The sequence below is a fragment of the Engraulis encrasicolus genome, chromosome 6 (assembly GCF_034702125.1).
Source record: "Engraulis encrasicolus isolate BLACKSEA-1 chromosome 6, IST_EnEncr_1.0, whole genome shotgun sequence".
Taxonomy (NCBI): domain Eukaryota; kingdom Metazoa; phylum Chordata; class Actinopteri; order Clupeiformes; family Engraulidae; genus Engraulis; species Engraulis encrasicolus.
In genome coordinates, this window is record NC_085862.1 from 38,637,482 (window position 1) to 38,652,315 (window position 14,834).

Consider the following 14,834-nt stretch of genomic DNA (forward strand, 5'->3'; position numbering starts at 1 on the left):
GTTTTACACAAGGAACTCCATTTGGCTCTTGGAAGAGGGTTTTTCATCTTTAAAATGGTCACAAAATGTGTCTGGTTTACCTGGCTAGGCGAGTTCTATGACTGAAAGTGTTCAACAGAACAATTGTGCTTAACTTCCAAAATAATAATAATAATAAAAAGGTTTTGGATGCAAGTTTTAAAAAAAGACTACGCACTGACAATGCCTTAGGCCGAAGTGCTACTTTTCCTCTACCTTAATTGGAGAGACATAGGACTGCTACTCTGTAAGTTTCCACCGTTCCTATAGCTGTTAATTTGTGCCTGAAGAAGAAAACACATATGCATTCAGAGCAGCATCCACTGTATCTCTCTACTGACAGTAACTGGGTCTTCTGAAGCACTGGCATCCCACAACACAGATGTGCTTTTAACACGTGTTGTCTCCACAATTGATTTTTTAGTACAGTGACAGTCCCCCATCACTTTGCACACTACCAGACAATTAGTATTAAAAGGTCAGCGGAACCAGACGCTGGTCATTTCCACAACAGGTTCAATTTGATTTCTCATACCGTTGTTGTTTTATTTTTAGGGTGTGGTGGTGTGCATGCAGAGTAAAAAAGAAAAATAGTGCTAATTCAACACATAGAGAGTACACTGGAACCATAGCATTCTAGAAGGTGCTAAAATGGACTGTCTGAATGTTAAATTAACACTGTGTTTTTGACTGTGTTGTGGTGGGCAGGGCTGGAGGCTGCTAAGAGTCTGATGAGAGAGCAAATGGAGCAGGGCTGGAGACATGGCTTGCGGGGGTGCGACGTGGTGGCCCAGATTCAGTCTTCATGAAGGAGAACCCGTCATATCCCAAATGGGGTCAGACAGCAAGCAGGAAACATGGTAATCACATCACACAGCCATTTCATTAGACATGATTATTGCCCCATATACAGTACAGTATTTACACATTTTGGGGTTATGTTATGCACCATACGCATAGACGTACTGTAGTTGATGAAAATCCATCTGTTTTAGAATACCGGTAGTCTAATACATATTAACAATTATCAATCTTCAAGCAGTCATTTCAATAGACATGATGCTTATTGTTGCTCAATGTATAATACAGTACATACATGCTTTAGATTACATTATAGTACATGTAAACGAGGCAAAATGAGTCCAATAGTTCAATGCTGTTGTGCAGGTCGTGTGTTTGGTAAGTTTGGTTTGGTAAGATCTTGGTAAAATCCCTCTGTTTTGGAATAGTCGTTGGAATAGTATTGGTATGGCGAACAACAGAGGTAAACAAACGTGAAGCTTGTTGGCAGTGGTGACTTGTGAGGCTGCAGTGTTGACATGGGTCATTAGTAATGTGTGTGCAGAGGTGCGGGTGGATGTGTGGGCGAGGAGGAACCCATCGTTTATCAGCTGGTTTATCGGTGTGGGCAATGTGCCCGCCGAAAGACCCCGCTGCCGACCGTAACATCATCCTGTCACACGCTCTATCTCACACCTTCACACACACACACGCACGCACGCGCACGCACACACACTCACGCACACACACACACGCTCACACACACAAACACACGAGCGCGCGCGCGCACACACACACACACAAACACACACACACACACACACACACACACACACACACACACACACACACACACACACACACACACACACACACACACACACACACACACACACACACACACACACACACACACACACACACACACATACATGCATGCTCACAGCAGAATCACACACACATAAACAAATGCTCTCTTTCTCTTTCTCTTTCTATCTCTATCTCTCTCTCTCTCTCTCTCTCTCTCTCTCTCTCTCTCTCTCTCTCTCTCTCTCACACACACACACACGCTCACACACACACACAAACAATTCTTGTGGTACCCTCCTATTACAGTAAAAGTCTAGTACGCTAAAGGTTGTCCTGTCCAAACCCATCCATAATCCAAAATTCTCAGTAAAGAATGATTCGGCACTTTCATTAAAAAAAAACACTTATAGACACACACACACACACACACACACACACACACACACACACACACACACACACACACACACACACACACACACACACACACACACACACACACACACACACACAGTAGGGATGAGCAATCCTCCCCCTCTCCCTACACTCCATAACTATTGACAGGTTTGACTTGCTCAGTGAGTGGAAAGTATGGGCAAATTGGAATTTCAGCGTGAGGTCGGTTGGGCGGTCGGACGGCAGCCCCTAGGCCACAGTCAGTGTCTGTAATGGAAAGATTAAAAGCTCCTACCCTACCCCTACCCCTACCCTACCCTACCCATCAGCCTTCCTCTTTAGCCCCTCCCTCAAACCCGTCCCTTTCACTGAGACCAGACTTAACCCCCCATCCACCACCACGCATACACACACACACACACACTCTACGTCCACGTTCAGCCAGCCCAGCCCAGCCCTTCTAAATAGATTACAGGAGCTCACTTATTTAAAGACCCGAGCAAAACCTGCATGTGGTTATTTTGAGCAACTAGCTTAACAACAACAAGCCACACGTCGGGCGCCATAAACAGAGCAAGAGGGATCTAATTAAGGCTCGACCTCCATTCACTGGGTAACTTGCTCATCCTCAGTCCACCTTGCTGAGCGCAGCATAGAGGATAAGGCTGTTCAACAGAGGATCATACCAGGGACAGGAGCAGTTTGTACCGCACGGAGCTCTAACCACATCCACACTCACATTTCGCACATCCCTCACAGCACCCAGGCACTCACACAAACCCACATCAGGTCAGTCGGTTGCATCCCTGGTTGTGGTTGGTTTTTTTCCTCTACTTTTTTGCTGATTACCTGGGGCAGGACCACTCTCATCCAGGAGCCCCCCCACCCTGCAAGCCTCCCCAATTTACGAACCTCCTGACGTCCCCCCACACAGGCCTCCAAGCTGTCTCTCCGGCTGCTCCCCGCGTTCGTCATGGACAACGAGGAGGACGATGACGGGAACTTCACCAAGTGGATGAGCAGCTACTGGGGCCACGGAGACGGCAAACAAGAGCAGCAGCATCATCACAAGGAGCGCAAGCACAGCTTCCGCACGCCGGCCGGACGCCGTCAGGCCGACCGCCGCGCCTCGCTGCCTTGCCCGGTAAGGAGAAGCACTGATGAGGAGGAGGATGGGCAAGAACATGGGCGCCTGAGGAGGGCGGTGAGATGATGATGATTTCCGGAGGGTTTATTGCACGTGGATATGGCTGAGCTGAGCTACTGGGACTGATGCTGAGGCTGAGGCTGGGGATGGGGATGGCTGCTGGCACTGGGGCTGGGGCTGGGGTTGGGGTTTGGGCCGGGGCTGTGCATGGCCGTGGTAGAGAGCTACACTCGTGCATGGCTGCAGTAGAGAAAGAGTCAGACATAGAGCTAGAAATAGATGGGTGCCGATCGATGCGTTTGGGTTGATGAGAGTTTAAATTAGATGTTCTGCTTGTCTGTGGTAAAGGCTGGCTTCTGGGGCATGTGCTGCTGAATAACAGCTTTGAGAAAATTACTTCATGCTTAGGGGCTGTAACAGGTCAGCTTGAATGTTGCATGTCTGAATGCTGTTTTGCTTATGTTTTACTATTCTTTATGTCTATAAGCAGTGTTTTAAGTGCAGCTGTTCTTAGGAGAGGAAATTATCAGCAACTCTGTGAACTGGCACAGCATTGTTTGACAGTTTATAAAGTGGTCACTGTTAGTATTCAGATAGCAGTTGTGTCTGAAGCTCTGATTTTGGAATTAACGATTGACAAGTACAGTTCACGAAATACAGGTAGTTACACTGTTATATAACACAAAAGGAGCATGTCCTAACAAGTGACTTGGTCATCAATTACCACACACAGCCGAGGGCACAATTTCCTTTCTCATTACAGATGAATAGATACGCACTCATTTCAACACTGTCACACATGCGTTTCTTTCACACGCTAAGGTGAAAAGGTCAATATGAAACGTGGTGGTACATGGTGAGATCAAGGATGTGTTTTGCACAGGACTGCAATCACATAACTAGGGGGTGGGTGGGGGACTTCTGCTCTTACTTTGAAAGTACATGCAGTACTAAAGGGGCTTTTCGTGCAATTAATCGCTCATTGGTCTTATTACTTTTTCATTACGCATAATGTGCACTGTGTAGGTTTATGGCCAGAGTAGATATTGTAAGTATGCTGTTCATTGAAACTGTTCTTCCTATTGCCAAATCTGATCTTTTCATGATTGTTTACAGAGTAATAAACTAATGTTTACCAGCATAACCAAAGTACAGTAAGTTTTGCAGCTAAAAATGTCTATTTCTGGAAATTCGAAATGGCCGACCATGGAGAAGATCCCCCTTTTCATATATGAAAAATGCAATTTTCCAAGTCATAATGAATATTTAGTATGTGATCGTGGTGGAAAGTATTCATGAAAAAGGTAACAAATGGGCAATAAACAGAATAAACTTCTAAAAATATTACACAGTGCACCTTTAACAGCAACAGAACAACCATTCACTTCCCAGACTGTCTAACCACAAGGACACAGCAGCCTCAGTGTTAAAATTCTGCTACTGCACATGTAGCCACTGGTGTAATTAGCTGGAAGTGGTCCAGCTGCCAGGGCCCTGAAGCATCAGACAGTCATCATTTCAGTCTGTCAATTGGAAATCATCAATTGTCTGTCAGTGCACATTTTATGAATGATGTACTGCATCATGAATAGAGGAGTATAGGTTTTGGATACCGACAAATTGGGTTTAGTTGTAAGATGCTATGAATTAATAGTTTATCAAAACACTCAGAGGTAAATCAGCCGGAAGGAGGTATATTTAAAAAGCCCTGATGAAGACCTATATGGTCGAAACATGTTGGGATTTTAATTTCAATTATGAGTAGCCACAATCAATAAAGGCTTTTTAATATACCTCCTTCCGGCAGATTTACCTCTGAGTGCCTGGGACCTGCTGCTTTTCTAATTCTGGATTTCCCAACCTCAAGAGCACCATTTTGGACTGTTTTTTTCACACACCTGAGCGCCGGGTTGACTTCTCTCTTTTTATAAAATGTGTAACCATTTGGATGCTTTTGGATGAAAGGCCACACGCCTTTATAAGTTGGCCTTTGTTTTCTTTTCTTATTAACACAACAGTGCATCCATTTAGGATATACTTTTTTCTGTAGCAAGAGATCGCAAGATATTTCCTTTGTTTCATGCACTGTTGTGTCTATTTCTAAGCATTGACCTAGTGGTGGGCATTCTTGCACTAGTCGGATGATTGCAATCAGAGGGTTGCAGGTTCAAATACCGCTTGAAGTTCCCTTGAGCAAGACACCAAATCCCACATTGGACCAGGGATTGTAACCAATACCCTGTAGTAACTGTACGTTGCTTTGCATAAAAGTGCAGGGCAGGAGAGTCACCCCACCTGACTTCAAACCTTGGCCTCCAAGGTATCAAACATGGACTCAGGCTGGCTTGGCATGACTGTCAGAGGACACCCACAACCATGCTGATAGTAACTCCATCATGCCCCCTAACCCTTGACAAGGGAAAATATCAGTATCATATCAATTTGTCTAGAACACACGCCACAGGGGGGCTACACCATTGATCTGCATAGTGGTAGGAGGCATGGATGTTTGATTTACGTACAGTACATCTGCACCCTATGATATCACGTTAATGTGGAATTGCTTTTGATGTTTGGCTCTTTTAGGTTACAGTATGAACTTATTGATCACACCCACACTGATTGTCTTGGTTGAGTGTTGACATGAGGCTCTGTGAAGTCAATTTCAATGTGGGGTGATGGGGGATGGAGTGAGATCTTTTTTTGTCTTCTGATATCTGTGGGATATCCTTTTGTGTTGAAATTAGCACAGGATCTAATTGCTACCATCCAGAAAGAACAATATGAGTACTATTGTTCCAGACGGATAGACTGAGTGTTTTCTCTCTCTGCCAAGGAGGTAATGTTTTCGGTTGCGTTTGTCTGTCTGTCTGTCTGTTTGTTTGTTTGTCAGCAGGACAAGTCAAAAAGTTATGAACGGATTTTGATGAAACTGTTTGGAGTTGTTGGAAATGACAAAAGGAACGGGTGATTAAATCCGGATCCAGGAATTTTTGAAAAAAATCAAATTTTCACATTCCAGCTTCTAACTCAGAAAGACTTGAAAAAAATATGGATGTATTATAGTCAAATGCTCTATCAAACAGCTTCTTTGGTGGAGGTCTGCACACCCTGAGTGCATTTTTAGTAATTATTAGGCTGACTTCTTGAAGTCAAGCTATGTATGCATAGCAATAATAATTTGCCCACAAGATAACTTTTGTGCACAAATGCATCACGTACAGTAGTGGTAGGCTTTCCTCTGTCTTGCTGACTCTCTCCTCCCAGAGATGCTTCTTTCAGTATCTGTGATTGACATACTCTATGTATATGCACCAATATCATTTCTCACACATTTTGCACAGAAGATTGTGATGATTACAGTCATTTGGACTGTTACTGAATGTTCACTGCTCTGTAAGATCTCACAGTAACATTAGCTCAGTGTGAGGAGCTTACGCCGCCATTCTAGGCCACCGGCATTATAATTAAGCCATTACTCTCAGTGCTCGCCTTTAAGACGCTCTCTCCCATCATCCCTACAAACACATAAATATATCTCTTACAGGCATGTGCACCTGTAGCTATTTTTATGTCAGCACTGCCACTGCACCTAAGATGATTATGTCACCACTAAAGTTTGTGACAAGACCCATTGATAGGCTGAGGGATCCACATGGTGGTCCAACTCAGAGGTGTCAAAAGTAAAGTAAAAGTACTTTTGTGGTGTAAGTACACTAGCACATGGTATCACATAGCTGTTACACCCTTCACTCCATAGTACCTAATGAGATGGACTGTGTTGTTACTGAAAAACACTGAAAACCTAACAAGAACCCACCACAAACTTGATCCAACCAGTGCAGTTAGCTGATCGTAAGACAAGTACACAGGTCTACTGGTTACTCAGATAAGTTACTTGTGTTGAAAGGAAACTGTGTTTCTTTTTTTTAAACTTTAACTTTTGACACCTCTGGTCCAACTACATGTGTGTTGTCAGCGGATGGTTGGACGTGACAGTCAGTCTTGAAGGATGGCATCCATAGTTTACACAGTAAACATTTCAGAGTTAATTCCACACTTGGAGTGTCAAATCTATCACTCAGTCTAACTGTAACACTCACACAGTGTTTCTACTCTCTAAGTGTTAACACAGTGTTAATTGTATGTTTTCAAAAAATATGTAAATTATTCTATTGACCATTACGTAATTGGACATAAGTATTGGCTCAGGCTCACTGGTCCACGTGCAAGGGCATTGCAGGTCACTTGGCTTGACAGTCATTATCAGGGGCCTTCAGTTAACTGACAATACTGTTTCAAGCTGAAACTACTGGATACCAACAGCTGTGGTTCATTGCTGTGAATCAAACTATCACTTTGAGGGAAATTGAATTTTGAGATGAGAGGTAATATGCGACAAGTAAGCAGAAATCGATTATGCTAGCCCATGGGCACTGGTGTCCGTTTAATAGACAAACACTTTTTTTAGAGCGTTTTGGTTCATTATTTTTTGTTATTGCGAATTGTTTTGCTTTGTCTCAGGGTCTTTGAAATACCTTTTCCATCCGTGTGACTGGCCTCCCATATCCTATCATCTTCTGATTGAAGACAGAAAAGCATACAGGGCAACATTTTTTACCATTTGCATCATCTAACACACTAGATTCCTCAAGTGTCTAAAGGTACAAGATGATCTTAATCTACTTACAGTCTACCTTGATGTCGCTCTCTAAATATGTCTGTCTATGTGTTAGGGGTGTAAACAATAATCGAAATGTATCGATATATCGCGATATAGTCTGATGATTGAATCGATTCACTTCGTATCGTGGGGCATTCTTAAGTATCGAAAATAATCAAATCGCTGGGCCCTGCCCAAAAACATAATAGAAGGGGAAAATTCGAATCGAATCGAATTTAATTGAATCGTATCGTATCGTATCGTGGGGCATTCTTAAGTATAGGCTAGAAAATAATCGAATCGCATCGAATAATACGATATTGATATTGAATCGTATCGTCATGGAGGCTGACACTGTCTGTCTGTATACCTGCTTTCTGTCCCAATTTCCCCGGCTGTCTTTCCCTACTCTCAGTCACAGCTAGATGCCATGCACCTGAGTCGACTGCACACTGCCACAATGGCTGCCGCCCCGGCGCACCTGAAGACGGGCCGCGAAGACAAGGACACCAGGTTACACCCTCGGGCGCGCAGGGTCTCGTCTGACGAAAACGCCCGCAGGAGCAACATCCCGGCCCCCAACATCACCACTATCCCAGAGCTCGCAGAGACCTTCGAGAAGAGGTTGCGCTTCCGCAACCAGAAAATCTTGTCATTGGTGAATATCAGCTGCCGTCAAAACCTAAACATGATGAAGACATGCTGTTGTGTCTTGAGGATTCTCATTCATCCTGGTTGTCTTTGTCAAAAGAGTTGTACATATACAACAGGACTTGTGTTTTGAGCTCTTTCTATTTCAAGCTCCAAAGAGACATGTCTACAAAGTACATTTTTACAGAGTGAATTCAACATTTACCGAGTAGGACCAGCACCACAGGTGTTCAATTAGACTCTCTATGTATCAAACACAAACAGATAATTGGAGTGCTTCTGGGTCTTCACCTTTTACCTGGGTGCTCATCAGTGTAGGGGCTCTCAAGTTTAGTCCAGGAAGAGAAGTTCTGAGGCACTCAAGGTTGTGATTTTGTAATACTCTTTATTTTGCTACAAAGACGTGTTTCAGCCATAAAGGCTTTCTTTGGCTGAAACGCGTAGGCAATTGTAGCCAAATAAAAAGTATTGAAAAAATCACAAACTTGACTGCCTCAGAACTCCTCTTCCTTGACTAGACTCTCTAACATTAACTCTGTAATGTGTACAACTAAATTATTTTCAATCCACATGTAGTTGTGGCTATCTGACCTGAGGATGGCCGGGACCGCTGTTAAGATTTTGGAGGCCCTTAGCATACCTGGTCAGGAGGCCCCCTCATGATAAAATAATAATAATATTAATGCGGTTTTTTTTAGTCAATCTCAATTTAGGAGGCCCTAATTTTGAAGGCAAAGTGGTTGAGGCCCTAAGCACTCTGCTTACTCTGCTCTGCGGCCCTGGATGTGTCTAGTCTACCTCCTTTCACGGTGAGGTCTCACTTTTCTAGATTAACTGTGTAGCTTTTATGGTTGCAGGGTGACGCCGACAATATCTGCCTGCTTTGCCATGAGGACAAGCGCACGGGGCCCGTCCAAGAACTGCACTGCTCACATGGATTTCATAAAGAGGTAAGGAGCTCTCTGTTACCGTCTTGGGGCATGGGGTGTGTAGTTGGTGAGGGATTTCAGATTACAGTGCATGGTTTGGTGACAAGCTTGGCTTGGTTACCTCAGGGAGGAATTGAGATCTTCAAGAAAAATAGGGATTCCTTCTCTTAGCAACTAGAACCTTACTTTGGGTAAACTAACCCGTGTTTTGTTACTAAATATATACTGTAACTCAGGCATGTGCATGAAAAAGGATATTCTCACCAAGAACTTGCATGCCATCTCTTAGACTCTCTCTTTATCTCCCCTGATGCTGGAGTGCGCTGCACTGCATGATATAGTGAAAAACACTCATACAGATTTTTCCCCTTTATGGATCCATCTCTCCATTAATATTTTTCCATGCACCCCTTGATGCATGTTCATCTACCCACTACTCCATGCATGTTCATCCACCCACTAGTCCATGCAAGGCAACTGACGGCTTTGGCCAGGTCCAGGACATTTTTTTCTGAAAGGGCACCCCCGAATACATACAATGTAAGGAGGACCCAATTCTGGGCCCCACCTCTCCCTGGGCCTGGAACAACTGACCCCTTTGTCACCGTCCCCTTGTCAGCTTCCCTGCGTCCATGCATGTTTTTCAATACTGAGAGCTGAAACCTTTGGATTTTAAAAACTCTCCATTGTGATGTGGTTGGCACTGAAGCCAGCAACGAACGTGAAGTTGGACCAGGTGCGTCCCCGCAGCCGCAGCTCGGCAGCCGCCTGCGACCGGAGGAAGGGCAGAGGCGAGAAGAAGACGTCAGGAGACTCAAACACACTCACTGTGGAGGAGGATGACTTCCACCCTCCTCGCCGCCAACTGTCTTTGCGGAGACAGCGCTAGCAGGGCCAACACAAAAGATTTGTTTTCTTTTTTCATAGCACTTTGTAAATAACAACTTCCTAATACGCATTTAGTTTACATTACCACATGGGTGTCGCTAGGGGAGAAAGACGTTACAGATTCTAAGGACCCAAGCACTGACAGGGGACAAAACTTTGACTCTTTCACGGGCCCCAAAATTTCTGTTGAGGCCCCTGCATTACCTAACGTTCATGACTCGGTAGTCATTGCTTTATTTATAAACTATTTACTATCACAACTTTTTCTGCTTTCACATTTGTCAATACCATACAATACATTAAGTACTGATGAGAAATAGTTTAAGTGGAATGGTTATCAAATCACGAACAAAGTCTTGAGTAAGAGTTAATTGATTCATAATAAACACTTATTTGGAGGCAATAATTAAAATCTGCCACATTTTTGCTTCAGGATGAGACTTGTTCATTTTTCAGCCACTTGTCCTGAAGGTTTGTGGTGTCACTCTTCAGTGCATCGGAGAGTCTCTATTTAACTGTAACTCCACAAGAACATGTTAGAGGCAGAGGCGGACTTTCCATTAGGCAAACCTAGGCAATTGCCTAGGGCCCCAACCAAATCAGTCCTCCATAGGGGCCCCAACTGTCTTGGCAGTTGCGGTAAAAGCATACAAAAAAGACTTGATCTTAATGTGTCGCTTATGTACAGTAATCAAAGATCTATATGAGACGAAACACTTGAACAGCACCAAAACACAGAATGTTATGTCTATACAATGACTTTTGAGGGCCCCGTGTTTATATTTCACCTAGGGCCCAAACATGGCTAGATCTGCCCCTGGTTAGAGGTGATATTAGAGTTAAATTCAGTATGCCCTGGGTATATTGTCCTATACTGTATATGTTGAACTTAAAAGACGATCTCATGATCTTCCTCTTTCATTTTGACCTTGATTTAATAAATAAGCCTATATGTATCATACAAGTGTTTGAAAATTATTAATTGAAATCCAAAGCCATTTAAGGTGTGGGGCTGGTGGGTTGAAGGCCATCTGATTGATGGCCCAAACCTTGAATGGCTACTTGCAAATTATGTAAAGCACTGTGCAGAAACCTTCGACTGTCTCCCCTGACTAATGGAATTCTTGGTGTTGTGATTGTCAACATGTTTTCATATACAGTAGTTGTTCTGATTTTATGTGTCTGTTTATGACATTTTTATCCATCCAGTGTTGATTTCATGACTTAATCAAAATCACCAGTAAACACACATTTTGATTTCCTTCTTGATCCAAAAAATACAACTTTTGATTTCTTCCTTATCCAAAGAGATGAGTTCTCTGAGTTCACAGTGCATCGTTATATGTACATAGTACTTGGTAAGCCTCCATTCACGTGTTAAAACAACGTGGGAATGCATGTTGCATGCTTGCGGACAAAATCTTTACTGTTGTCACTGTGGTCATTGTGGGCTGATGAATTAGGTCACATCCATATGTCAGCCTCATGTATGAGTGACCTGTATAGGGGGTCATCAAGGGAGGTTGTTGTCCCTTGGTCACTAGTCGAGAGGGGCACGATGTTGTCTGTTTTGAAGGCTAAATAGGTCACCACCCTTCCTGGAAACTAGTTGGAGGCTAGGTGGATCTCTTTTCAAATAGTGGAAAACCCTTTCCAGCAATAGGAATCAATAGCTATCAATGAGCCCAGTGTGTCACTCACGAATGGGCATCCATGAAGGCATAAGCTGCCTTGCACTATAGGTTCAAATGTATTTCACACTTTCTGTGCATGCATGGCATCTTCTGCTGTCTGACTGTGCCTATGACATTAAACTATAAAGCTAGGATAGCAGTTTGGAACTATTGTGATTGCGATTGACTTGCACTGTCAAAATAGCCAATTGTTGGAAGAACCTTTTTTATTTCAGTGTAAGCCAAGCCATGTTTAATATACTATAATAAGACATGATGGGCAAAGCATGTACATGTATCTGTCGCAGAGATTGCATGTTAAAAAAATAGCTAACACACCGTCCTATTGGCAGACTGTGACTAATGGCCCATTGTGTGTTTGCAGTGCCTGGAGCAGTGGCTCTGGAATGAGAGCAAATGCCCCATCTGCAAAGCCAAAGTGGCCATGCCTCAACCCTCCTACTGGTCCTCTGCACGTGTCCAGTTCCCCTGATTCTGACCTGGTCGGGACCGGCACCTGGGGTCTCCTCCATCCACCACCACCCAGCATGCCCTTACTTTTCCCACTCCCCTGCTTCTCCTCCCATCTCTGCATGCAGCTACTACTACCACTAACAAGACACGCGTCAGGCTGATCATGGGCTTTTTTCAATGTGATGTCAGACAAGTTCCCTTTGGAAGCGAAAGAATGTTTTTATACGTATGTGTCTATGGCAACGGATGCAACTTATGCCTGTTTTGAGTGCATAAAATGTTCAGTATTTGAATGTGTCTGACGTCATGTGGAAAAGGCCCACTGCATGTGCTCTGCTTTGCTGTCTGGCTTGGGTGTTTCTCAGAGCAAGAGCGCCACCCAGAGGACATTTAGTGCAACACCGAACCTGAGAGCAGTAACTCAAAGCCACTTGCAGCCTCAAGAAGTCATAGAGCCAACTGCAATCCAAGCTACAGTTAACTCCAAATCTAAGCTAACTAATTACTAGGTGTAGGCTTGTCATCGGTTGGCTCAGTGCTGGATAATGGCAGTTATGTCATGCTCACTGCCAGTGACTCTTCAACCAGGTACAGGGCAAGGGTCACGTCAGTACACTTTACTGGACTTAGCAGTTAACACATTCCATTTCAGAGTTAACAAAAAAGGACAAAAAAAGCAACATTGTATGTTTCAGGCAAGGAGAATCTCACAAACCTCATTGTTTTGTAAATAGGCATGTCTTTCTCTCTATTATTATTGTCAAGGCCAGATCCCCATAGCTTGATGCTGACAATCTCAATCTTTGTAAATGTGTTTTTTTTCTCTGTTGGGGAAAGCAATAGTGCTCTCCCCTTTGGTACTGTATTTTAATTATGTACTTTTTCTTACCCCTTTATTACACTATTATACTTCCATATAGTCATGATGAACTTCTATGTAATTAAATGGTGACGTGATTTTTTTTAATAGCTGTCGGTCGTTCCCTTGTCTTTAGGTGGCTATGGTCTACTGTACGATGTGGGAAAGATATTTTCTTTTGCTTCATGCCAAACTGTCTCAAGTTTTTACAACTTAGACAAAAATAATGTTCTGTAAATACTGTAAATATTTAAAATTATTTAATTCTTTTGAGTGATTCTTTTACAATGAATAGATCTAGCACACTTTGCTTTCCAGCGTCACACTGCTGTTGACATTGTGATTAGGGGAAATGCTTTGGTGTGCAATGCCGACTAACCACTTGCCAATATCTACAGCGATTCTTATGTACCAGTTCATTAGCCTAAAAGCAAAATGGACTTTTCACTTCCATGGCCAAAACATTAACTGTGACTATCTTCTTCCTAGTCCGGTGTAAAATTCTGTGACAGTGAATAGGTGAAAATACTGCAAGTGTGTTGATAACCAGCTGAAATAAAGTGACGATGGACAGACTCTGCCCCAGACTACATTCATTACAAATAGTGTCCTTAATATGCACTTTCAATTTTTGTAAAGTAGGCCTTCATTAAAACTCATGTAATTTTGTAGTGTAATAGAATTTACAGACATAATTTTACCGTTTTGTCACAATGTGTTTTCAAAGTGACATTCATTTTGTTCCAGGAACTGCTGACAATGCTTATCACAATACAACACATTCTGTTTTATTTTGTGTGCATTCACTGTCGATGACTGATGCAGCTCTCATAGCCAAGACTTAAGACATCAGTTTCAGAATAGGCAGTGACAAAGCTATAAGTGATGTCTGCAAATAATAAAATACTTTACAAAGTTTTAAAAGGTAGAGCATGTCATTTTTAGTAGTTAACTTCCAGAATTTAAGCAGCCCATTCACAAATTAGAGCTTTTTCATGAGTATTTTTCATTACCAATCAAGTATTCATTGTGACAGGGCAATGACACTTTTCATACATAAAAGGGGGGGAATTTTTCGCCATGTGTCATTTTGAATTTCCAGTAATAGACATCTTAAACGGCAAGTCGTATGTGCTTTCGTCAGACCAGTAAATTAGTTTATTGCTTAATAAACACTCATGGAAAGATACAATTTGGGAATGGGCAGAATAATTGTAATGCCTGCTATCCGACATACTCTACCATCCTCAACTTGATTCAATGTGGGTCTAGCACTGCTAAGCAACCATTTGAATGTTGTTGTTTTTTCCTCCATGTTTTGAAATCCAGTACCATTATTCATCACAAGTTGTACAAGCCTCTCTTCAAGACCACATACACGTTTGTGCACAGTAAGAAAAGACTGGTATTGAATGAAGTATGGTTCGGTTGTTGTTTTTCAGTAATATATTTTTTGCACATATATGAACAAAATTTGTTTTTCCATTGCAATTAGGATTGTCACTGTTTTACATTACCTGTTGTCAAGGGAGGAGGGGGGGGGGGG

At 42.8% G+C, this 14,834-nt stretch overlaps 1 protein-coding gene across 1 annotated transcript; it reads left to right on the forward strand.

Moving 5' to 3' along the window:
* The first annotated feature begins 750 nt into the window (after positions 1-750).
* lnp1 (leukemia NUP98 fusion partner 1) lies at positions 751-13,987 on the forward strand. The gene is made up of 5 exons (XM_063201549.1): positions 751-878; positions 2,939-3,148; positions 8,230-8,472; positions 9,323-9,415; positions 12,341-13,987. The coding sequence occupies exons 1-5, from the start codon at positions 876-878 to the stop codon at positions 12,446-12,448; spliced, it is 657 nt and encodes a 218-aa protein (XP_063057619.1). The 5' UTR covers positions 751-875; the 3' UTR covers positions 12,449-13,987.
* The last annotated feature ends 847 nt before the right edge of the window (positions 13,988-14,834 follow it).

Excerpts from the sequence above, each read along its gene's own strand:
- lnp1 (XM_063201549.1), top strand. Across the intron at positions 8,473-9,322 it reads ACCAGAAAATCTTGTCATTG|GGTGACGCCGACAATATCTG; the intron begins GTGAATATCAGC and ends TTATGGTTGCAG. Across the intron at positions 9,416-12,340 it reads CACATGGATTTCATAAAGAG|TGCCTGGAGCAGTGGCTCTG; the intron begins GTAAGGAGCTCT and ends GTGTGTTTGCAG.